This window comes from Telmatherina bonti, assembly GCF_933228915.1.
Source record: "Telmatherina bonti genome assembly, chromosome: 21".
NCBI classification, from domain to species: Eukaryota; Metazoa; Chordata; class Actinopteri; order Atheriniformes; family Telmatherinidae; genus Telmatherina; species Telmatherina bonti.
In genome coordinates, this window is record NC_136630.1 from 21,756,935 (window position 1) to 21,782,595 (window position 25,661).

The window sequence follows — 25,661 nt, forward strand, 5'->3', positions numbered from 1 at the left end:
TTAAATCTTTTGTTTTACGAATTAATTACTCATTAAAATGCTAAGTACTTGTCAAAAAAGCATAAAGTTAAAAGACATTGTTAATTTCATGGTCTGAAGTAAACAGAAATGTCGTGGCGGGGACCGGAAAACATGGAGGTCCCTCCCTAACAAAGCTGCTGCTGCTGAGCTGAAATCACTGCAAGCTGAAGAGGAACTGATCTGATGTTCGGTGGAAAGATTTAGTTGGCATTTCTGCAAATCAAATACACATCAGATACTGAAAGCGAAAGGTAACACAGGGCAGGAAAAGGATGCTTCCCTCTTTTTGGTGCCCTTTCTGAAAAAAACTTCTTTATTGAGCCTATAGAGGTACAAAGGCAGGTTTCTGTAGTTGTTCCTCAAACCTTCTGCTGTTTAGCCTCAACAGTGGGAACTTGTTTATGCTCTTGTAGTTTGTGTGGCATAAGGGGCAATATTGTGCCTCTGGTAATTGTTTTGTATCCTAGTTCTGAAAAATTGGCCAAACTACAGGAACTGTATGTTTATTGCCCCCCCCAAAAAAAACAACAAAAAAACAGAACACATGTATACATCATATATGCATTCATATATGTGGTTCAGACTTCGGAAACAGATATTCATTTTTCTGAGTGTAGTTTTCTTTGTATTCAAAGTACTTTTTTTTGTTTTTTAAAATATGAAATCTAACATTGATTTAGGTTACAATTAAGGATAAAAGTAAAAAAAATCTTCAAGGTTTACAGTCCTTTAAACACCAGTTTAAATGTGAAAATGAAAAACAAGCTCATTACAGCATCTTTAAAAAAAAAAAAAAGGTCCTGACGTTTTTCAATGTCCTCTACTGTGAATTGGCATAAAATAAACTTCATTTTAAGAAAACAAAAACATTCATATAAATCCAGGGATTTATTTGTACAGCTGGGGACTGGCTATTAATTCTAACAGCTAATATCACATTTGCTGGGCTGGCAGTATTTTGGTTTATCCAGCTGCAAATAAACGGAGTTGAAACATTTTTCCCATTAGGTGTTAAAAGGCCACTACATGTTCTCCATCTTAACTCAAGATGTTTGGAACGCTCCCCAGGGATGCTGCAGATTCGTGTTGTTTCCATCTAATTCTGATGCTTAAATGTTTAAAAGCAACTCTGCAAGCTTAGAAAGCTTTCAACCCGATGAGCAACGGCTCGGTTTGAGACGAACTTGAAAGTGCTGAAAAGTATAAACAAAAGATGCTTTGACATCTTACAAATTAGAGATTTAAAAAAAAAAAGACCAGACTTCAATTCAACCTTTATTATCTTGTTCTTTCGAGTTAAATTAACTTCCTCTCCTTTCTATTACATCTGAAATAAATGAAAACAATCCCGAACAGGAGTGATAATAAAGACTGACTTAATTTAAATTGATACATAAAAACAAAGAGGAACACAGTAAAACATAACAGGTAATGTCTTTAACGTGTCTGTAAAACACTGTTCCAGCTCCGCTTGGTATGGTAGGACGTGGCATCTTTACAGAAATGCCTTCAGTTGTTTGCTTTGTCTTAAAAACAAAACACATATTTTATTGCATTTGACAGAAAAAAATCAGGAAATAAATGCTGCTTAAAAAAAAACAAAACACAAGAGCTGTATGCAATAGTGCCAATGTTTTTGATATTTTTAGCTATCACAATATATCCAGACAGTTGAGCTCGCAATCATGTACACATCCACACGCCGCCTTTCTTTCCAATGCAAGCTGTCACATTAACATCTATTCACTTCCCTGACTGGAGCCGATAAGTGTTCAAAAGCGAGCATCCAAACGCACACACGCATACACACATGTATGCAAACTCAAAAGTGTTTCTCATGAAACTCTCCTGGACAAGTTTGGGGGTGGGGGGAAACACCCAAAAAACATTCAACATGGTAGCAATAACACAGACGCTCCCGATACCACCGTCATCTTCACCACATCGCCCTCCATTCGTCCAATGACTGTCAACACTTCTTTTTATTACGCTCACACACACAGGCAGGCAGGAGGGCACCTTGTCCAGCGCGTAAGTAAGTGATCCAAGTCATAATTACATCATGACAATATAACTTGATTTACTCAGTAAGAAAAAGTACAATAGCGAGGTCAGTGTTTGAAGGGGGAAAAAAAAAAACAAAAAAAAACAAAACACAAAAAGACATCTCTGAAGTTCCATAGTTTCACACATTGTTTCTTTTAGAACAAAATATGATGAACAACCGACGTACACTGACAAGGAGATACAGGTTTTTGCTTGTCAAAGAGCCGCGAGTAAATGAAAGAGGGTGCGTTGCTGCTGCTGACAGGGCAGGTGGGCGGCCGACGAGTTTCAGCCAAGGCCACTGCTGTTGTAACGTTTAATAGGTCCTTAGTCGTCCTGTTGTAGTTCTGCTTCAAAAATGGAGGGATTTGTGGAGGATGAGTCAACAACCCCAGAGGCATATAGTGCAAGTTTGGCGAATGTTGGTAACTTTTTTTTCTTTTTTTTTTTCCTGGTTTTTCTTCACCCTGGGTCCCATTATAATGATGGCAAACTTCCACCAAGGTAGACGTTTCAGTACCTACTAAAACCCCTCCCTTCCTGCATCTTAAATGTTGCTGATCATCCATTTAGACTCAGTAGTGTGGTGCCGTACCAAACTTTCCTCAAACACCTGTTTCTTCCTCTCCAGATACATTTCACCCCCCCCCCACAAAAAAAACCAAAACGGAAAACAGAAATACGTCAGCCAAGTCGAAGGAGGGCTCAGTCTGCAAATCTGATCTTTTGATATTTCTCCATTAAATAGTAATACAAAAGAAGAAGGAGGAAAAGAAAGTGGCACTCTAAAAACAGCAATCAGTATACTTGTTGACATGTCTGACTCTGGCTGAGCCTGCTTACAGTGCATGCCTGAGTGATCGGTTCTCTGGATGCTGATGGTAGGATTGTGGAGTAAAAAGACAAAAAGCTATCCAGTCAAAGTCCTAAAAAGTTTAATGGATTTCACCTTTTTCCCCCAGTTCAAGTTTTTCTATTGTCTTCATTTAAAGTTAAGCAGTTTGATGTGTGTGTGTGTGTGTGTGTGGTGGTGTGTGCATGTAGCCTGTGTGTAGTATTATAGGAAGTGTCTCTGTGATTGATGACCAGTGTAGCTTTAATTCATGTCATCTCTACTTGTAAATAAATGCAGAATGTGACCATGTGTTAAATATGTCAGTCGAACCCTCAGATGGAGTCGGATCCCCCACCCAGCAGGTCCCCTGGCAGCAGAGAGGCAGGGCTGCCCATCTGGTGACGATCATCAAGTGCTGGAGATCCCCAAAGGCTGCTGCTGGGATACCCTGCCCCACCCATTCCACCCATCCCCCCCCAAAGTCCCTGCCTTCCGGCCTCCACGCCTCCGGCCCCGCCCACCCCGGTCCCGTTGCTGCTCCACTGGGTGAAGATGCCGAGCCCGGGTGCTTGGGTGCCAGCCTGGTCCGATGAGCTGCCTGTGCTGTCCAGACTTTGCCACCCTGAGTTGGAAGACGTGGCTCCTCCGTTTCCTCCTCCTCCTCCTCCTCCTCCAGCCGTGGAGGCTCCCTCTACTCCACCTCCTCCGCTACTGCCTCCCGCTCCACCTCTCTCACAGCTTCCTCCATTACTGCTTGTGCCCACGGTGGAGGTTACTGCGGACCCCGAGCCTGCAGAGCCGGCTGCGGCTCCTCCGTTCCCTGCTCCTCCTGCCTGGGAATGTGCAATGTAGCGAGCCACATCCTCCTCACTCATGAACTCTGCCAGGATGGTGGTGTTTCCCAGAACACACCTGGTTCAAACGGAACAGCTGTCAATCACTCAAGGATTTATGGCTTTAAAAAAGTGCTTTAACGTTGTAAATGAAGTATAATCAGCAATAAACATGCAGTTAATAACTTTTCTACACAGCTGCAGGAGGTGTTGTAACATAGGGATTAAAGTCTGACTAAAGTTTGGCCATTTTCTCCTCCAGCTGGAAGGAAGATATTATAAATGCCTCCCTCTCATGGACAGCCACACACTTAAATTTGCTGCCGCAGTGAGGCGAACACCAAGGATGTGGAACAACATGGTGCCGATTTTACAATTTAATTTAAATGTTCCAGCCTCCTTTGTAATTTCTAACCTAAAAGGGAGAAAAGATAAGATCATGATCATATTTGTTCAATGGTTTGCTTGTTTTTTTGTTTTTTTTTCCAGTAAAGTTGCTGATGTTCAGTTTTATAATTATGGCCACACAGCGGTTCACCTTCACAGATAGTCTAAGTACTCAAACCTGGATGCTCCAGCTTCAGCGCCACCTCTCCAACTAGGAGACTACCATTCCCCCAGACCATCTCTACAACATGCTCTACAAACCTACAACTTCCCCAGCATCGCCTCTTCTCAGCATCATTCCTTTCATGTAACCAGGAAATGGTCTTGAGTTTAAGATCATACATTTTCTCAGCAAGCAGAAGATTTTAGACATTTTAACTGGCTGACCGACAGATTTTGATGTCTACAGAGAGCAAGAGGAACCAATCCCTCTCTGTTAAAGGTGAAGTATGTAAGATTTTCAATATTTTCTAAATAAATTAATAAAATAATTAGAAAGTTTTTTGAACATGTAGGTTGCAGTCTGTCCATATTTGATGCGTTATTAAATTACAAGTTTAATTAATGACAAGTGACAAAAAACACGTTTTTTTTACTAGTAGGCAAACATTTAAGAAGGGTCTTTGTCATTAATTAAACTTGTAATTTAATAAACACATCAAATATGGACAGACTGGAACCTACATGTTTAAAAAACTATCTAATTATGATTGTAGTTATTTTTTTAGTTAGTTTATTTTGAAAATATTGAAAATCTTACATACTTCACCTTTAAGCTGCGTACAGGAGTGTTTTTATATCAAGGTAATCGCAACAGTTGTGTTGATCCTTACATGTGGAGGGCACTCTGGGCCTTGGCTGCCTCCTGCTTGGAGCCATAGCGAATCAGAGCGGTGCCCTGGGTCAAGCCAAGGTGAAAGGTCAGCAAAGGGCCGTGCTGCATGCAGATGGTTCTCAGAGTAGAACCATCAATCTGCCAAAGTATGAAAGAAAGACAACAATGAACTTCAAGCCAGAAAAAACCGCAAGGTTAAAAGAAAAAACAAAAAAACTAAATCCAGTGTTTTCTGCACAAAGAGGGATAAAATTGGTCCGTACAGGTTCAAGATCCGGTTTAAAACCAAATCTCAATTATAAATTAAAATGAAAATGAAAAATACTTTCATCAATCCCGGAAATTGTAAAATAATTTCTTTTTCTTCGTTAGAAATCAAATCACCGTAAGCCTAATCATACAAACAATAATATAAGTTTCTAAACAGGAGTTTCATATAAAAATAAAAGGTGATTAATTGCGTACCTGTGGTGTGAGGTTACTGAGCACCAACCAACAGCTTTCACGTGAGCTGCCGTCGCTCCAGGTCAAGCCTGCACAAAGAGAGCAAACAGGAAAAAGATTGGTGGGGGGGGGGGGGGGGGCGGGGGGGGGGGGGGGGGGGCATATTTTCTCTAAACACAATCCCACTGACTCAGATAAATAACTTTCCCTACTGCTCAAAGCAAAGCTTGTGTGTTCCGCTGAGATAAATCATGCACTGGCTTTGTAAATAAAAATGACAGCGTCTCTGGCAACTACAGGCCATTATCTTTAATTCTCTGGTCAGAAGATTAAATTAGCTAAATACTTCCACATGTGATGTGCTTAAGAGAGAGAGACAGAGACAGAGAGAGAGACAGAGAGAGAGAGAGAGAGAGAGAAAGAGACAGAGAGAGAGAGAAACACCACTAAGAACCAGAACAACATTAAAAAAAACCCATATATTAAATTTAAAAAAAGGAAAGAAGAAGAAAAAACAGTGATCTTAACATTACCAGTGGTGCTTGAGCCCCAGCTGCGGCCTGCCAATCGAGGAGTTCCTCCAGACCAAGGCGAAGGCGACGGCCGCTTTTGACTGGCTAGACCTGGAGGTGGGCGGGACAGCTGGGTCTGGCTGCTGCCAGGGCTGGGCTTCCAAGACTTGTGTCCAATGGGGTCTGGAGGCCAGCTGGTCTTGTAGTCAGTGTACTTTGCTATAGACGGATGAGGAGGAGAAAGATGAGACAGATAATTGAAACTATTTGTTAACAATTTACTTAACGTAATTACTGAATTACAATTTTCCAAGTCTCACATGACTAGAGCAACGTCTGTGTAACCTACTGTCCCTTCTTTGACTAATACTCCAACATTCAAGAGATAAACTTCCACAAGTTTTACAAACAGGACATTTCAGATTTAATCTCATTGGCTGCTAAATCTAAATGATTAAAACCTGCTCTGAATTATCAATTAAGGCCATCCATCCATCCATCTTCTGCCGCTTATCCGGGGTCGGGTCGCGGGGGCAGCAGCCTAAGCAGGGAAGCCCAGACTTCCCTCTCCCCAGCCACATTTGCCAACTCTGTGGGGGTGTTCCACCTCACCAGGGAGGCGTCCAGGAGGCATCCTGACCAGATGCCCGAGCCACCTCAACTGGTTCCTCTCGATGCAGAAGAGCAGCGGCTCTACTCTGATCCCCTCCCGGATGACCGAGCTCCTCACCCTATCTCTAAGGGTGAGCCCGGCCACCCTGCGGAGGAAACCCATTTCAGCCGCCTGTATACGAGATCTCGTTCTTTCGGTCACGACCCACAGCTCATGACCATAGGTGAGGGTAGGAACGTAGATCGACTGGTAAATCAAGAGCTTCGCCTTCTGGCTCAGCTCCTTCTTCACCACGACAGACCGGCGCAGAGCCCGCATTACTGCAGACACCGCACCGATCCGTCTGTCGATCTCGCGCTCCATCTTTCCCTCACTCGTGAACAAGACCCCGAGATATTTAAACTCCTCCACTTGAGGCAGGACCTCACTCCCGACCCAGAGAGGGCAATCCACCCTACTCTGGCTGAGGACCATGGTCTCAGATTTGGAGGCACTGATTCTCATCCCAGCCGCTTCACACTCGGCCGCGAATCGCTCAAGCGAGAGCTGGAGATCACGACCAGATGAAGCCAACAGGACCACGTCATCCGCAAAAAGCAGGGACCCAATCCTGAGGCCACCAAGTCGGATCCCCTCAACACCTCGGCTGTGCCTAGAAATTCTGTCCATATAAGTTATGAACAGAATCGGTGATAAAGGGCAGCCTCGGCGTAGTCCAACCCTCACCGGAAACGAATCCGACTTACTACCGGCAATGCGGACCAAGCTCTGACACCTGTCGTACAGGGACCGGACAGCCCTTACAAGGGGGTCCGGTACCCCATACTCCCGGAGTACCCCCCACAGGAGCCCCCGGGGGACACGGTCAAATGCCTTCTCCAGGTCCACAAAACACATGTAGACTGGTTGGGCAAACTCCCATGCCCCCTCCAGGACCCCAAAGAGGGTAAAGAGCTGGTCCACTGTTCCGCGACCAGGACGAAAACCACACTGCTCCTCCTCAATCCGGGATTCAACTATCCGGCAGACCCTCCTCTCCAGGACCCCTGAATAGACCTTACCAGGGAGGCTGAGGAGTGTGATTCCCCTGTAATTGGAACACACCCTCTTAAAAAGGGGGGACCACCACCCCAGTCTGCCAATCCAGCGGTACTGCCCCCGATGTCCACGCGATGCTGCAGAGGCGTGTCAGCCAGGACAGCCCCACAGCATCCAGAGCCTTAAGGAACTCTGGGCGGATCTCATCCACCCCCGGGGCCATGCCGCCAAGGAGCTTTTTGACCACCTCAGCGACTTCAGCCCCAGAGATAGGAGAGTCCACCCCTGAGTCCGCCAGTACTGCTTCCTCATCGGAAGCCGTGTTGGTAGGATTGAGGAGGTCTTCGAAGTATTCCTTCCACCGACCCACTACGTCCTGAGTTGAGGTCAGCAGCTCCCCACCTCCACTGTACACAGTATTGATGGAGCACTGCTTCCCCCTCCTGAGCCGCCGGATGGTGGACCAGAATCTCCTAGAAGCCGTCCGGAAGTCTTTCTCCATGGCCTCGCCGAACTCCTCCCATGCCCGAGTTTTTGCCTCGGCAACAGCCGAAGCCGCATGCCGCTTAGCCCGTCGGTACCCATCAGCTGCCTCCAGAGTCCCACAGGCCAAGAAGGCCCAATAGGACTCCTTCTTCAGCTTGACGGCATCCCTCACTGCTGGTGTCCACCAACAAGTCCTGGGATTACCGCCACGACAGGCACCAACGACCTTACAGCCACAGCTCCGGCCGGCCGCCTCAGCAATAGAGGCACGGAACACAGCCCATTCGGACTCAATGTCCCCCGCCTCACTCGGGACATGGTTGAAGCTCTGCTGAAGGTGGGAGTTGAAGCTCGCTCTGACGGGGGACTCAGCCAGGCGTTCCCAGCAGACCCTCACAACATGTTTGGGCCTGCCAGATCTGACCGGCCTCCTCCTCCACCACCTGAGCCAACTCACCACCAGGTGGTGATCAGTTGACAGCTCCGCCCCCCTCTTCACCCGAGTGTCCAAGGCATGTGGCCGCAGGTCCGACGATACGACTACAAAATCGATCATCGAACTGCGGCCCAGGGAATCCTGATGCTAGGTGTACATATGGACACTCTTATGTTGGAACATGGTGTTCGTTATGGACAATCCATGACGAGCACAGAAGTCCAATAACAAAACACCATTTGGGTTCAGAGGAGGGGGACCATGCCTCCCAATCACTCCCCTCCAGGTCTCACTGTCATTGCCCACGTGAGCATTGAAGTCCCCCAGCAGAACAATGGAGTCCCCCAGAAGGAGCACCCTACAGCACTCCAGCAATAGATCGATAAATCCAAATGTATCAATTAACAATCAAACATGTTAGTATTAAATTCATTTATACATTTATTTATACTGTAGCTACCTTATGTCTTTGTTAAAACGCATTATAAGAATATTTTTGCACGTAGTTTTTAATGTTTGTGTTTGACAGTGACCTGTATCATAACAATATCTGCCCTTTGTAACAAAACCAAAAGCACAAACAACAGAAATTAAGACAGAAAGAAAAGAAAGCCCCAAAAGTTCAAATAAAGAGAAAAGTTGTAATGTGTGTGGTCACCTGAGATGTGTGCATTGTTGAGGGGGCTGTCTGAGGCACTGTAGGGCCAGGCACCAGGTGAAGGCAGCAAGGTGTTCAGGGGAGGGGTGGAATCTGCAAACAGAGGGTCCAAGCTTTTATTACAGAGGGTCCAAGCTTTTATTAGAGCATGATGAGAAATGATCAGGGGAACCATTATTGGTTCGTTGGCAAGACAACTCCAGTGTGAGGTGTTTTTTGCAAACAAATTTCCAATATGATGCTTCGATTTGTGTGCAAGGTGAAAAGAATAAAAACTGGAATGTAAAACCAAGAAAACAAATAAATGTGTAAAGGAACAAGTTTAATAGTTAAATATCTGTCATCACCAGGTGCATACCAGTATTGTCTTGTAACAACTGGTGCTCTGTATCATTGAGACTGGGGGACACTGCATTTCCCATCAAGCTCCCTGGGGTCATGTAGGGGTCAGATTCAGGATCAACACGGTCAATTCCCTTCCATGGCACACCAGGCTGGAACTCTATAGCAGAGGTATAATCAACATGAAAGCCCAGACACACTGAACCTGAATGAACACTTTAAGGAACAGAAAGTTGTTTTTCAGACATTAAAAAGGTACTGAAAGTCATTTTTGTTCATATACATACTAGACAAGAAATATAGAAGTTAAATTCTCTGTTTTGCCCTGCTCAAATAATCATTTTTAACCACATAATGTCACTAACCAGGGGGCCAACTTGGTGTGTTGTTAGGCTTGGCGCCCATCTTGTTGCCAGGGGTGCGATGCCAGTTGTCACTCAGCCCATCTCCAACCACCATGTCGTACGTAGAGTAGGGCAAGCTCCCTGGCATCTTTATAGGGGTGGCAGGACCTGGGAGGTTGCCAGAGAGATGATCATACATGTTACATCAGTTAATACCAGCTGCTTCACCAAACACCAGAATATGCAAGTTCACATCTAATCCCATTAACACCATCTGGCTCTGCATCGTTCCATTTCATGTCCAGGCAAGCGTGACTACTAACGGATCTGAAAGACAAAAATGAAACACATCTCACCATTTTTGAGGTATGCATTCTCAGGTGAGGAAATGTCAGAACAGTTTCCTTCCATCATCCATTTAAAACGAGACTGCTGACTTCCCGGATCCTTCACGCCTCCAGGCCCTCCCACCATCGGACCACCGAGGTCTAGACCGGGGAAGTTAACCCCAGAACTGAACCCTGCTGAGAGAAAGCAACAGGACAACAAAAATTATTACGATGGTTAAATTTGAATATTTATCAAGGATAATGGAAACACTGGTGCTGTAAATCAAGGATAGACCAACTTAACTCACTTTTTAAGGTCAAATGACTTGTGATATATACTGAATAAGCTGATTTACAAAATAAAAATGGTACTCCAAATCCAAAAATTATCTCTCTTCCAAGCGCTTTAGCTAAAATAGCTAAAAGCTAAATAATATAAAATTTCCATGCTGATTAAATATGCACACAACAGCAAAATAAGCAACCACGTCTTGCACAAGAAGTTATCGCTGACCTGAGTATGGCCCCAAAGTTTTCTGTTGCAGGTCAGCTACAGATCCAGCCAAGCCTGGATGGGGCAGCGGGTCAGCCCCAGGCAGTTTGGGACCAACTCCACCATGGTGGGAGGGGGACAGTTTGGAGCTGCTGCCTAAACCGCCCACCTGCTGGTGCTGCCTTTGCTGCTGGAGCACTGCCATGATTCTAGCCAGCTGAGATGATGTAATGGAAAGAAAACCAGTCACCAATGCAAAAAAAAAAAAAAAGAAAGAAAGAATTATTAATGGCATCTATGCGTGTGTGTGTGGGTGTACCTGTTGAGGGTCAGTCTGCTGCCGAACTGTCGGACTGAACTTCCTGGCGTTTTGTAGCAGTTGCTGTGGTGGTTGTTGCTGCTGCTGCTGCTGCTGCTGAAGGAGAAGCTGACAAGCCTGAACAAAAACAGATGCGACACAAACACACACAAGCAAATTCAGACGGGGAAATAAAGCATGAACAACAATACATTTAAGAAAAAAAAAAGTCAAACATGATGCGCTAAGTTTGTCAAGGCATGCACTAACAAACCAAGCATGTTTCAGTGAGGTCATCCTGGTTGAAATACTTGGCCAGTTTAAAAACTTCATGATGAAATATTAAGTTATTACTGAAAGAAATTCTGATGAAAAGGTCCCTGCAGTTTTCAATTTCTAATATTACATTTTGATTTGATTTGAGAGATTTTCAGTTTTCAAAATACATTTCTTTCCAGCCCTCTTCTCATTTTAGTCACTCTATAGAAGTGGACTGTTCAGCAAGTATTAGACAATACCATTTAGAGTTAATCCCTTATTTGGGTCAAACTTTTCTAAGAAAAGTACAAATAGGATAAATACATTTTTTTTTAAATCTTAAAACTCATTCTGACATTAAATACTCTGGTAAATGAATGTGTAAGAGTCAGCAGACACCCTGCAGCTTCCTGAAAGGTGTAGGGCTTCCTCTCACCAGCTGAAACTGGATGTGAGGTGGATAGATGCTGCTGAGCATGGCAATATGCTGAGGTGACAGCTGTGGAGGAAAAACGCCTCCCCCGACTCCTGCCACCCCTCCCATGCCACCGACACCCCCTATGCTCCCGCTGGGAGGGGGCATCTGCTTCAGCACAGAGCCTGGCACCTGGAAACAAGCAAACAACCTTTCAACACGTGCAAAACACATAAACAGCAGTGCAGTAACCTATGGCAACCGCCTAGTTTTAACTTCATGATTGATGCTGATTCTTTAGTATCATTAGATGAAACTCAACCAATGAAAGTACAAATACAAGGCAATACAAAGTCTTGCCAAAACATTGTGTTGACTTCAAAACAGCCTGCAGTATAGATATACACCCCCACATCATACATGCACCACCTCTCACAATAAACATGTCAGCAGAGCACATGTATACACTGTAGTTAATGTAAAAGATCCGTTTCATTTAAAGTTATACCACGTGCAAATTTTGTTTGGGCGAAGTCTGCTCATTCTCCACTTATCAAAACAAAACCACTCACTGTTCATGAAAATAGTCATACGACTCACTGGCATCGAGAAAAGTTGTCCACAAAGACATTATCAACACTTTCCTCACATACGACTTGATTTAATAACACAAGAAGATTAAATTTAGCTGTTGTTGTGTCTCTAATAACAGGCTTTTAAAACAAAACAACGGTCTGTACTCAACTAAAAAGTAAAAATATGCCTCAGTACAGCACCACAGCGCAGTCAGAGTAGACAGTTTCTGTACTTCCAACATTATTCTCTACCCGAAACACAAATTGAGAAGAACCAAGATGTATATAAAACAATTGTGTCAAAGATAAATCAGGGGCTGATATTTAATCTTTCGGACATTTTTAGTTAGCATCAACTTCTCCTGATGCAAATGGTGGCAGCATTTGTTCATATTTGGGTTTGAATCTTACAAATGATTCAAATGGTCAGAAATAACTAACAATTACCATGTTCATTAGACCTAATCATACAACTCAAGTGCGGATTTAAAATTAGACGCATATTGTTAAAACATTTTAACCTACATATTTGTAAGTTTGCGTGATTAAAAGTTTTCACCTGGAAGGCATGGAGATCTGAACTCCACAAGTAAACAAAAACACTGTAAACAGGAGACGGCAACAAATCTCAAGTTGATTTTTTTTGTTGCATTTATTAATCATTCACTCCCCAACAAAAGTCAACATGTATTAATGATGGATGTGAAGCCTCAGCTCAGAACACAGATCAACAGAAGAAGCAGACATTCGAGTACCTGAGGTGACAGGAACTGATGAGGCACTTGCGCTCGGATCCCTGGGGACTGGTTTATCGGTGGGATACTTGGTTGGTGTCTTGACTGAGTCATTCCTCCTGTGCTGCCAAATATATTGTGACCACCCTGAGATCAAAGATGGAAAATTAAATGTTAAAGATTTGTAACTTCCGATGCAAAAAATTAAAAACGTAAGAGACAAAGAGGAAAGTGACATCACAGTAGCTGAAGAAAGTGTTGGGGTTATTTACAGTAATCTTGTAAAAACCAAAAAACTAAAGAACATGATGTTAAAACAGCAGGACAGAAACAAAAGGAGCGATTATCTTACTTGTCTAAAGGGGATAGAGTGGTTGAAGAGGGTATGGGGCTTGTAGACAGAGGATGATGAGTACAGAGAACAAGGACCCTCCTCCCCAAGGCACCCATCCTGATTGGTCAAATGCAAGGTCTGTCACAGTGACAGCCAACCGGACACCAATTTGGATGGTGGTGAAGGGTGTAGGGGAAGGAGCAGACAGAAAAGGTAGGAAGAAGTAGAATCACAAGGGGAAAAATAAACAGTGATAAAGAACTAAATGTTATCTAGACACAGGACAGATGTAAGACACAAAGATTTACAAAATGAAAGTGAAACATTACCTTGTCATAGTAAGACCCAGCATCCACTGGTGGAGTTTCTTTGCACCCAGGCGGACGATAAATCAACCCGCCTCCTCCTCCTCTCCCTCCCTTCCTCATGTCTCCATTGTATTCGCTCATCCCAATGCCTCTTTTCTCAGCCTCCATCTTCTTGTCCTGAAGAGAACCTGGAGCCAGGTCAATGTTTGGCCCACTGGAATCGTCATTCTGTCCAGAAGAAAAGGTCAGAATTATAGGAATGCCGAGATTTTGGTCCATAGCAACAAAAGTGATAAGTATCACACAAAAAACAAAACAAGATCAGCCTTACCAGCAGGCCCATGTTAGAGAACTGTCTGTTGATAGGACTCATCCATGAATCTCCTCCCACAGTCTTCAGCGAACCCTGAGAAACATTACAGAGTGAGCAGAAAGGACCATCTCACAAGCTTTGAAAGGAATACTCTCTGTAAATAATTCAGAAAAATATAAATCTCCCTCCTCTTCCATTTAATCAAGATATATTTTCTGTATTAATAAACCACCTTGTTGTTAGGCTTCTTCCCGGTGTGGCTCTGTCCCCAGCCTCCATTGCTTCCCTGTCCCCAAGACGAGCTGCTTCCCTGGGAACCAGTGCTGTTCCACATGCCACCTCCTCCTTCTTCTTCATCCTCCCAGCTTGAATGACGCGAGGCTGCCACTGAACTCTCTTTGTCTCCCCAACCATCCTGCATAGACTTTGGACCTGCAAGGGAAAATTATCTCAGTTATAGCTGATAATAAGCTGCCAAACAACTGAATGTTTTTGTTCATCTAGTAAGCATGACGCCATCTCAAAAGCTGCTCATTACAACACAAGAAAATGCACAACTCAAGTTAAAAAGCCTAGAAATATGACTGATCACATCTGCTTCTGGTTTAACTGGTTTTCTCACCAGATCTGTTGAGGTTTGAGGAAGGGTTTCCCCAGCATGCCGTCTTTCCTCCAGTATCATCAGGATCGCCCCAGCCACTGGGTGCATCACCAGGTTTTCCCCACGCTGATGTGCCATTATCTACTGTAGGACTAGCTGGAGAGGTGCTGCCCCAGCCTGATGATTCTGCAGACACACACACACACAGGTGAGTCTCTTTATAGATGGCCATAAATAACTAAACTGTTGTAGCCTGGTGTCAAATAAACTGTTAGATCGGTCTACAGGGGCTTTGTACTGATTCAATTCACTCCCCACTTAGAACATTGTTATTTTATGAGCTCTTGATCCGACATCAAACCACTGAGTTCACAACAGCAGCAGTACACAAGTCATTTTCACTCAAATGCTGTTTATTCAATCTTAACCCAACTGAGCTGGAATATCCATGCAAGCTGCAACACTGGAGATGACTTCTGTAATTATGCTGCCAGAGACGTGAGAGATAACTTGCTGGCTTGCTAAATAAAAATTCTTCTTCTGACTCAGTTACACCAAAACACAAAAGCAAGCTATGAGATATCTGCAGCAACTTTCACACAACACACAGTGACACTAAACTTTCTTGACCTATTTATTCTTAGATTAAAAAAAGTAGATGCCAGTAATGTACTTTGAAGTATAAGTACACCCTTTAAATTTAGCACCTAGTGCAAAAGGCAGAAAAAAACTGAAAACTGAGAGGGGTTCAGGGGGCAGAGTGTGGGCAGGTTGTGATACAGATTCCCAAAACACCTATACTTCAGAGCGCTCTTTAAGGTGGAAGAGTTTTTCCCTCCAGATTCACCTCGGCTACAACATGGAGTGATGGAAGATCAAGGTGATCCTGAACCGTATCAGACTTGTACACTCGTCAAAAGCACAAATCTGTCCCGTTGCAGTGAGCTTTTAATCAAAGCTCTGCTGTGAATCTACAGTTTACTTCTATACTTGTGCATTGGTGGATGTCTATAATGCAAGGACCTGTCTTTTTTGGGATCTGAGGGGAGGGTGTTTTTAGTTGTGGGGGCTCTTTCTCTTCTTTTTAAAATCTGCTCATGATGAGGAGCACCAAGTTTTTTTCTACATCACAGAAAACAAAACCTGGTCTTACCCTGTAGGGAGCATTTTGAGGCACGCACGCACGCACGCACGCACGCACACACACACACACACACTCTCTACCTCTTTAATCATTTCTATGTTTACAACCAACAGACTCATTTACTAATATTACTGTTTTATATTTCAACTGAGTAATATTTATCATTTTTCACAGCTATTACAAACTATAACCAATTTAGTGGCTAATGAATTACCCATAGCTGTAGTCTTCGTAGGTCCATGGCCAGAGTTGAAGTCTCGGTTTCCTCCATGCGTTGCAGCCTGCCTGCTGGGTTGCTGCTGTACAGGTGGTGCCTGTTGCTGTTGCTGTTGCTGCTGCTGTTGCTGTTGCTGCTGCTGCTGCTGCTGCTGCTGGGGCTGACCCTGGCTATGCGGCTGCTGGCCAGCAGGACTATTGTTCTTATCCCACAGGTTGACCTGCTTGTAATTGTAATGGGTTGGGTCACCCCATGCTGATGTTCCATCATCTATCTCATTCTTCCTACTAATAGACTGTGGTGAGGGTTCCTCCCAGCCGCTTGGTTCAGATCCGTTTCCACCTCCTCCGGAGACACCAGGAATGGGTCCCGAGGTCCAGCCTGAGCTTTGGTTTTGTGTCTGGGCTTGAGAGATAAATTTCCTCGCCCCAACTCCTTGCATTGCCCCTTGGTCCAACACTTGCTGTGGATGCTGATTGCGGAGCTGTGATTGTTGCTGCTGCAGTTGTGCCTGTGGGCCTGAGACCGAGCCCGACTGGCTGTTTGGCATATGGTGCATTTTGTTTCCTCCACTCCAACTCTGTTGAGGTTTTGACCCCATACCTCCGACACCATCAACCCCCCCTCCCCCTGTGCCACCCGCTCCCCAGGTTCTTCTGGGGGCATTGTCATCCCAGCTTGCCCAACCACCAGCACCTGAATCCCCACCTGAGTGTCCTCCATTCCTCCTCTCATCCCCCCAACCCCCTCCACTACTACTACTTGATTTGGATTCTTGTTCCGCCCAATCCTTACCAGACGCAACCTTCGGTTCTGATCCCCACCCACTTCCTGCTCCACCCTCCCCAATTTCTTTCCATCCCCCTGTGCCTTTCTCCTGCTGACTCCCTCCCCAGTTTCCACTCACTGTGTTGCTTTGTTGCCCAATATCCCCCCATCCTCCTGCTTTTTCTCCTCTACCAGAGGCTCTCCATTCATCAGTCCCCCAACCCTTGGCCTCATCACCATCCCCAACCCCGTTTCCTCCTACAGCCCAAGCTGTAACCTTCACTTGTTGGCTTGGCGCAGGTATAACCCCCGGCACCAAACCAGGAGCAGCTGTGGTCATTGACCCGGATTGTAAGACGCTGAGATTCCTCATGCTGGAGCATGTAGGTGGTGGGGCTCTACCTGACAAAGAAGCCCCACTACTACTACTGTTACTGCTGCTCTCCCATCCCTCCCCAGAGGACCCAGTGGAAGGAACTAAGGAAGGACTTACCCCCGGACCTCTAGAATCAGTGGTTCTAGGTCCACTAGAATACTGTGTAGAACCACCAAAAGAAGACTGGTGTTTTAATGAAGGGGATGAAATTCCACCTTTGCTCTGAGCAGCATATTCATCAACATCCCAGGCTGTGTTTTGTCTGATCTGTGTTTGGCCCCAGCCTGTATTGGACAGGACCCGAGGGTCCAGATCAGTCCGACTGAGCAGGTTCTGTAAGGCAGCTTCAGTATTAGGTGCCTGTCGGCGAGTACAATTACTGTTAGGCACACTCCCACTTCTGGAATTTCCACTGCTAGATAAGGATCCTCCTCTTGCTCCTTGACCTCCTCCCTCACTCCATTCCCCCGTTTCAACTTCTCCTTTCTGATTGTCCCAGGCTCTGGTTGTTGTGGTGGCTGCTGAAGAGGAGGAAGAAGCAGCAGGGGGGTTACCTGCTGTACTGCCTCCACTACTGCTGCTGTTACTACTGCAGCCTCCTAATTCCTCACCTCTGGGATTAGCTCCACTGATACCAGTTGAGCTCCCACCCCAATCGCTACCGAAAACCCCACTTTCCGCTCCAACTCCTGGTAAACCCCACCCTCCCTGAGACCCCCCGGAGGTTTGACCACCATTTCCTCCACTTCCAGCACTACCCCAAGTATTAGTCCCACTTGTAGAACTAGGATATCCCCAACCCAAGGTCCCTTTATCTGCTTCTGCAGCTCCTAATCCCCCACTTCCTCCACCCTCCCATCCATCAGTCCTTGAGGCACCCGTTTTGGAGTTAGCAGCAGGGAAAGAAGACTGGTTTCTCCACGAGGAGGCAAGGCTGTGGTCTCCCACGCTTGTCCCACCTCCTCCCACACCGTGATCAATTCCTCCCCCTCCTGCAATTTTTGGTCCTGCTGATTCACCGTCCCACTTTCCCCCTCCCATTTCTCTGTCTCTGGATTGCATTTGGTGAAGTTGGTGCTGATGGGCGCTTGACTGATTCACAGATACAGATGGGTGACCCCCCAGCACCCCGACTGCTCCACCTCCCAGGCCCGAGGAGGCGGAGTTGTTGGCGGACCCTCCAGAACCCTGGTGATGAAAGGCAGCTAAACCTCCTTCTCCAGCAGCAGCGGGGCCGTCCTGCTGCACCAGGGCAGGCCAGGCGGAAGGGTTGGCATTTGGACTGAAGTTGGCACCTGGAATCCCACTGCTACCATCAATGGGGCCACTGGCATCATGGCTCCCTGGCACAGTGGGGGCTTTGGAAAGTGAGGAGGGCTGTTGTAGCAGAGACCCAGCTGCAGCTACTGCAGTACCTCCTCCAAGATGACCCTGGGAAGCAGCTGTCCCCCACGCCACACTGTTGGATGACTGCATACATTCATTGGGCAAAGAGAATGAGGAAGTGGGAGAGGACTGGTTGCCAGAGGCACTAATGCTATTCACAGGCATTCCGCCACTGTTTCCTCCATCACTGCCAGCTATACTGGGCCACTCCTCAAGGTCATTGCCATCAACAATGACCTTCTCCCTGCCCTGAGAGGAGGCCTGGCTGCCTGAGCTTGCCCCCCACATGGAATTTGCATAATTAGAAGTAGTTGTAGAAGCAGCGACTGATGATGAGGTGAGGGCTGATGAGGATGCAGCCATGCCAGAATCTGTAAAAGCAAATTCCCAAGGAAAACAGTTTAAGTCTGAAGGATGTAATTAGTAAGACACAATCTACACATTAGAAGTGGATAAAGACACGGTTTTCTGTTTATTTTTAGACCTTAGCATTGTACATCATACCACTCATTCACAGCTAGGATCGGCCAATCTGGTAGGAAAAAAAAGACAAGTAAAACACTTACCTGAGACAGCAGCCATGTCTGCATTCGGGCCATCCCCTCCTGCCCCCCCTCCAAGCAGCATGGAGGACAGTGGTGGCTGACCCCTCTTCAGTAGCACTTTATGGTCCTGCTGACAGCGGAATCGTGGCGGCACTTCTCTCGGCATGTAGCGTGGTGGCTGCTGAGGCGCCTGAGATCCGCCTCCGCTACTTGTACTGCTGTTTCCAGCAGCACTGGGGCCGCCAGTGGTGGAGGAAGAACTAGTGGTGGAGGTGGGCTGTCCGTTGGCCACTGCCAGGCGCTTGGCATTGTTGCCGCCCTGGGACGGGGTGGCAGCACTGCTAGAGCCTGAGGTTGCTGGAGATGGAGATGGGGAAGGGGTGGGTCCAGGGCTGGGGGAGGCAGAGCTGCTGTGAGTGGCAGGAGACTGGGCAGAAGCAGGCTTTATCAAGTCTGGCACTGGAGAGAGACATGGATGGACACATGAAAAGGAAGCGTCATTAGTATCACATATGCTTTTTGTCAGGCATGTGGCTTTTTTAACTCAAGTGGACCAAACTGCCTGGACAGCATCACATAGTTGAAACAATTGTTAACAATGGTGCTATCCTCAGTTTTGCAGGTAAAAATTACATAGATCAAATATGCAGGCAGACATTTATTTAGTGTGGGTGGGACAAGGAATCCCCCCTTTTTCCTTCTTGTGGACATGATTTTTTTTTTTTTGCTGATCAACTTTATTGTGAAGCTTTGCAGGAGTATTTCCAGACCTTATTGTGCTTTTTGTGAGGACAAACCTGAGTTTTCTTCTTTGGTCTGTTTCAGAGTGCGGTTGGTGTTCATACTGCGCTAATTGAATCGTATTATCCTTGGAAGAACAGTCTGTTTAAATATTAAATACATTTTAAATATTGAATTTCCCTTTGGGGATTAATAAAGTTTTTTTTTCCATTTCATTCATTGCATTAAAGTGGTGCAAACAGCCATAGTGTGAATGTGCCTGTCATATTTGAAGAAGAACATATCAACGTCACGACACACTAAATTCACTAAAACAAAGACTAAATAATACAAGTTGTCACAATTCAAACAGAGTAAAAGATGTTTTAGATAAAAGATTAATTTTCAAACATTTAATACATATCTAAGCATACATACACAGCAATGTTGCTTACCTTTGTTTTTTTGCTCCGTAACCTACAATAAAAATAGAAGGAAAAAAAAAAAAAAAAAAAAAAAAAGAACATGAGCAAATTTTTTCAGACTCTACAATAAAAATAGAAGAAAAAAAAAAAAGAACATGAGCAAATTTTTTCAGACTGATAGCTGTGTCAAAGTTTTATACAAAGTGATGGGTTCATTTCCTTTTCTAATGTACAAACACACTGTTGATAAATCTAACAACAAAGGAAGCAGGTGTTATATATATATATATAAAAAAAAACACAAATAAAAAAAATTACACACAATGAAGGACCAGTAGTAAAACCCCAAAACACCATTTGTAGAAAAGTTGGGAAATGTAAGAAAGATTTAAATTTGTCTATTGTTTATTCATTGAGCCTTTGATACATGATCCTTGCTTATGCTTTGAACAAACTAAACATAAAGCAAGACTCACTTTATAAACAGTTAGTTAAACAAAGCTGACCCTTGGCAAGCTGTCAATTTAATTTGAACAGTTTCATATTCGGCATTATTGAAATAATTGTGTCATTTCCCAACAGTACTTAAACCTTGTCTTCTCTGACAAAATTCAGTGGACTGCCTCTTTAGTGGCATGTTTTCCCCTAAAGCCCAAAACTTACTCTGTCCAGCTGTGTTGACGTTTACTTTGGCTTGATAAACTTAAAAAGCAGAGAAAGTTGGAATAACTTATGGAAACTTTCACAAAGGTGAAGCTGTGGCCCCTGGATCACTGAGGCTTTTTCCACCTGCATCCACAGATAATCCCAGCTAAATAATAAAATCACAATACTAGAATTCATGATGGTAATATTTACATTGCTCTGAAATGAATTATGCTAATTCCTATCCAAAAATGCATTTTACATTAGTAACTTAGTTTATCATCATCTTTTTTTTTAGTAGTATTTATACTAATTATAATGAAATTTTGCCAGAATAAATGACTAAGTATTACTCGTAAAATAACCAGCTTTAATCAAATAGAGAAAATAACAGATTAAATAAAAAAATGTATAGATGACTAACTGATACAACAATAGCTAGTTACAGCACCAACTCTGCTGTTTACCAAACACACAGCAATCAAATATCGAGCCACTACATTTCCTTGATCAAACTAACTTTAGCTAAATTTTAAACATGCTTGTACTACAATCATAAACGTAATGTAATGTAGTGACAACAGGTTTCTCCCAGTTCTCCCTGAAGACGGTGAGGATTGCATTACATAGACAGTAACTTAATTCCTGACGGTTATGAAAAAGATCGTAAATATCAAGATGGTGGCAGCTCAAACCAAGGAAAATTTTCTTTCCCTACACAGCTGATGGGATGTGTGTGTGCAATAAGAGAGAGGGTGTGGATGTAACTTGAAAGAGAGAAACAGGACCTGAATATATGCATTTATCATGCCCTTATCTGGGTTGAAACAAAACAAACTAGAAAAGCACTCAGAGCGCAAACCTCCGCCAAGCACAATGTTAAAGAATCCATTAAAAAAATTCTTGGATCCAAACGGTGAATCGGATCACCATCAAAATTAAATCCGTTCTTCCTTTTCACATTTCCAACTCCTGAAAAATTTCATGAAAATCCGTCTATAACTTTTTGAGTTATCTTGAACACAAACAGATAAAATCCTAGTAAAAACATATGTACACACTAAATGCTAATATTGTGTGGAAAACCTCAGCAGAGCTGTAAATTGTAATGTTGCAAAGACCATTAAAGGTAAGAAAGGTTAGAAGGACAATGCTAAAAACAATACAACCGTGTGTACATGACTGTCCTGCAACCAGAATGGAATATACCAGAAATGTTAGATACAAGATCAGCTCTGATCATGCATACACACAGAATCTAGTGGTAGAACAACAAAACTATTATTTTTGCAGGTGTAACAGTGATCTCAGCTTCCATATATCCTACAGTATTTTGCCAAATACTTACTCAATAAGTAATCTTTTAGACATAAGTATACAGATGCTTGCCTACCAATGACATAAGTGAGAACTTATTACGGATCCTTGAATATTCTACAATTAAATGAAGAAAAAAAAACTGAAATTCTTCCATTTGGTAGCAAAGAGAAGAGAGTCAGCATTGGAAAACACCTGGAGACTCGAGCTCTTAAAACTACCAATCAAGTCTGTACCCTTGGAGTATTAATAAACTCAGATCGGACTTTCAGCAGCCACATAAAAGCTGTCATTAAGAAGCTTTTTACCAACTCAGAAACATCAACAGAATTAAAAGTTTAGTCTCCCAGAAAGATCAGAAGAAACTCATCCATGCAATCATCTCCAATAGACTGGATTACTGTAACAGTCTTTTAACAGGATTTCCTAAAGGGAGCATTAAATATCTGCAGCTCATCCAGAACGCTGCTGCTCGAGCTTTAACTGGGACTAAGAGATCTGAACACATCACACCAGTTTTAAAATCTTTACACTGGTTTCCAGTCAATCACAGGATAGATTTTAGAACCCTGACCGTTTACAAATCCCAGAACAGTTTTGGACCACAATACATCTGTGATATGCGCAGAGAATATAAACCAAGGAGCAACAAAAGACTCAGGTCAACTAGTCTAGACCAGAATCCAGACCAGAGCCCAGACCAGACCACAGACCAGACCCCAGACTAAACATTAAGAAGCAGCATTTAACTGTTATGCTGCAAACAAGTGGAACAAATTGCAAGTGAAGATCAAACTCAAACTTGCTAGATCATGAATATCAAACTCTCACCAGATGTAGACACTTTAAATCCAGGTTAATAACATTTTTTTTCTCATGTGCCAATCATAAAATCTGCACAGTTACTTTTAATTATTCTTGCTTTTAATTACCTTAATAATTAATCATGTTTGATAAATACAGATAATTTTTTAGTGTGGCATAATTTTTCAAATTATTTTCACTCAAGATAATGCATCTTAAATGTCACTGTGGAACTGTTAAGACTTGTTTATTTATTACCTCAGTGTTTTGCTTGTTACCTTAATTAAAGTCCAATTATTCTATACATTTCTGCTGCAGGAGCATCATAGCAGAAATGACAGACCAACATGCTTACCTTCTGAGAGGCTTCCCTTTTTTTTTTGTCTTCTTTTTTCCTTTTCTTGTCTTCCATGAACTGCTGCTCCTGGCTGAACACTCCTCTCTTCTAAAGAAACAGATATTCCAACATGTGGTCAGATATTCAGCATACTAACTCTTGTGAGCACTTGCCTCTACAGTTTATTAGTTTTACAGCTTAAAATCAAGAGCAAACAACAGTATCAATCCCTACTTGGTCAAGTAGGGCCCAAATGGACAACTGGCCGTGACAGCACTTAAGAATGACACCGATTATTAGGGCTGTGACAATATGCTTTTGTACCAATTCGATTACGATTTTTTTGGGTGCCAACTCGATTTTAACAGCCATTTTCACAATTTTTTGATACTGCTGATTTATGTAGATTAAAAACAAAAAAAATGTACGAAACTTTTTTTTTTTTTTTGGGTCATTTTTCTTGGTTTCAGTTGGGAAAAAACAACACAGTAGCCAGTCCATCATTCTGCTGCTATGATACCCAAGAAGACAAGTAAAAAGATCAATAAAAACAATAAAAATGGCAAATTATAATGGATTATTTTTATTTATTTAGAAAAAAGATTTTTTTTAAACAAAAAAAAAATTGATTTTAAAATTATGAAGCAAAAAATCCCCATACAGTTCTTTTTATTCAATTTTCCCACCCCTACCAATTATACATATTGTCATGAAGAAAATATATTTATCATATTTGCAGGTTCATATTGCCAGTTTATACTAAAAGGTACTGGAAACCACAACAACTACAACAAACTATGATGCTTTCTGACAGCTTCCAAATTCAACCCAACACAACATCAAGTCGTTTTGTTGTAAATAGTTCAGCTAAAAAGGTGCATGGAGCATATATATCCATTGATCCAAAAATGTGGATGGCGTTAACACCTTAGCAGGAAATCCCCTGCAAAAATCCGAACAGGAGACACTAATACACCAGAATATGGCAGTCCTGAAATTCATCAGGAAGCTTTAGTTTTCATCCTCATAATAAAAGAATTATCAGCTGTTATTAAATTAGAGCAGAGTTTCTCAATCCGTTCGGTATTATTAATCTGAATCAGCTGTGTTGGAGTAGAAAAATATCTAAAACGAGCAGGGCAGTGGCATTTGAGGGCCAGTAATGAGAAACTCTGATTTTCAGGAAAGCGGGTTGCTTTGTGAACTGTTAAATTCGGGTTTTGTTTTTCTTTAGTTGGTTTCGTTTTTGCTTGAAGCCATTTACACTCCTAAGGAACAACATTCCTAGATTGACGAACCTGACATTCCTCCTGAAACATTTCTCACCTCTGGCCTGGAAAATCTGAGTCTGGCTAAACTGTGACGTTTTTTCCATGTGTCCGATTTATGTTATCTCTTCAAATGACCAGTGTCTCTAAATTCAACCAGATTATGTTGCCGTAGGTCCTGTCAACCATCGGCAAGTAGATGGCTAACGCTAGAGCGGAAACATTTAAAGTTTCAGCTCAAATAAAAAAAAAGCCTTTCCGAAATCGACGACACATGTTATTAAAATGGATTAACATAATTTAGTACAAATAGAAATCGAAACTCACATTAGTCTTTACAGGTACATGCAAGCGGATAACACCATTAAATAGTCGATGCTAACGTGATGCTAACATCAAGATGCGGATTCAACGCATTCTTACGTAAATTACGTTGAAAGACCACAGTGAACATTAACAAGTTAACCACATAAATTGCCAGCTGATTTTAGTTCATAACTATTAAAAAGAAGGCCGAATACCCATAGAAGCTAATGCAAAGCTACAAATACTTCTGCAACCAGTCTATGCCTGCAACGCTACACCTATTCAACGTTAGCCGGTTAAGCAAAGCTAACGCTACCTACTGACAGCAGCTACAAGTAGCCAGTTTATAAGTACGATAGCGAACACCATGACATGTCAGTGCATGTACATTACTGATCTTTTTTATTAAAATAAAAACAATGCCAGTACAAGATCTATAAGTAATGAGCTTAAAAAAAAAAAAAAAAAATCCAGCTACTCACCTCTGGAATCACATATGAAGTTATGCTAGCTTGCTAGCTAGCTTAGCTAAAGTGCTTCAGTGCGATTTTTTTTCTCTTTTTTTTTTAAGCTTTTTGAGGCTACAAAAACAGCGACGCCTGAGCGTTGAGTCAAGTAAGTGGCAGATGATGAAAATCCAGGCGTTTTAAGCTACCGGTCCGTATATAAGTACTAATGTCAGAATAGTGTAAACCTTAATGTGCAGAAGAATTTAAATTTCAAAGCGCCGTGGAGAGTTGACGGGCGGCCATTTTGCTGCTCAGCATGAAGCGTCTCCAATGGGCAGCGGCGTGGAAGCCCTCTGAGTGGCTGGCTCCTCTCAGGAGGGATGAATAAAACACTCTTTTGACCTTCATAAACTTTACTCAAACTTAGCATCACTGTGTATGTCTTTTCAGGTTAATAAGCTCTTCA

General features: G+C 43.3%; 1 protein-coding gene across 5 annotated transcripts; it reads right to left on the reverse strand.

The window, feature by feature from the left end:
• Positions 1-962: 962 nt before the first annotated feature.
• tnrc6ba (trinucleotide repeat containing adaptor 6Ba) lies at positions 963-25,476 on the reverse strand. 5 transcript variants are annotated; one of them, XM_079261049.1, is made up of 22 exons: positions 25,229-25,476; positions 23,191-23,280; positions 20,100-20,121; positions 18,946-19,383; positions 15,847-18,750; positions 14,510-14,674; positions 14,120-14,319; positions 13,906-13,980; positions 13,596-13,802; positions 13,285-13,383; positions 12,954-13,079; positions 11,645-11,815; positions 10,972-11,088; positions 10,674-10,869; positions 10,187-10,351; positions 9,852-9,998; positions 9,503-9,646; positions 9,145-9,237; positions 5,935-6,132; positions 5,423-5,490; positions 4,956-5,095; positions 963-3,814 (listed from the first exon to the last, which is right to left on the reverse strand). In XM_079261049.1, the coding sequence occupies exons 2-22, from the start codon at positions 23,245-23,247 to the stop codon at positions 3,235-3,237; spliced, it is 6,312 nt and encodes a 2,103-aa protein (XP_079117175.1). In that variant the 5' UTR covers positions 23,248-23,280; positions 25,229-25,476; the 3' UTR covers positions 963-3,234. The 5 variants fall into 5 exon arrangements, with proteins under 5 accessions (XP_079117175.1, XP_079117174.1, XP_079117173.1 ...); XM_079261048.1 differs by having other exon boundaries at positions 10,187-10,354; XM_079261047.1 differs by having other exon boundaries at positions 13,285-13,404.
• Positions 25,477-25,661: the final 185 nt, after the last annotated feature.

What these genes read in the sequence shown, in the direction of transcription:
- tnrc6ba (XM_079261046.1), bottom strand. Translation starts at nt 23,247, where the DNA reads ATGGAAGACAAGAAAAGGAAAAAAGAAGACAAAAAAAAAAGGGAAGCC. An exon ending in AGACATGGCTGCTGTCTCAG is followed by an intron (nt 18,751 to 18,945) that starts GTAAGTGTTTTA and finishes TTGCTTTTACAG; the next exon opens with ATTCTGGCATGGCTGCATCC. An exon ending in GCCCAGAGTGCCCTCCACAT is followed by an intron (nt 3,815 to 4,955) that starts GTAAGGATCAAC and finishes CGTTTGAACCAG; the next exon opens with GTGTGTTCTGGGAAACACCA.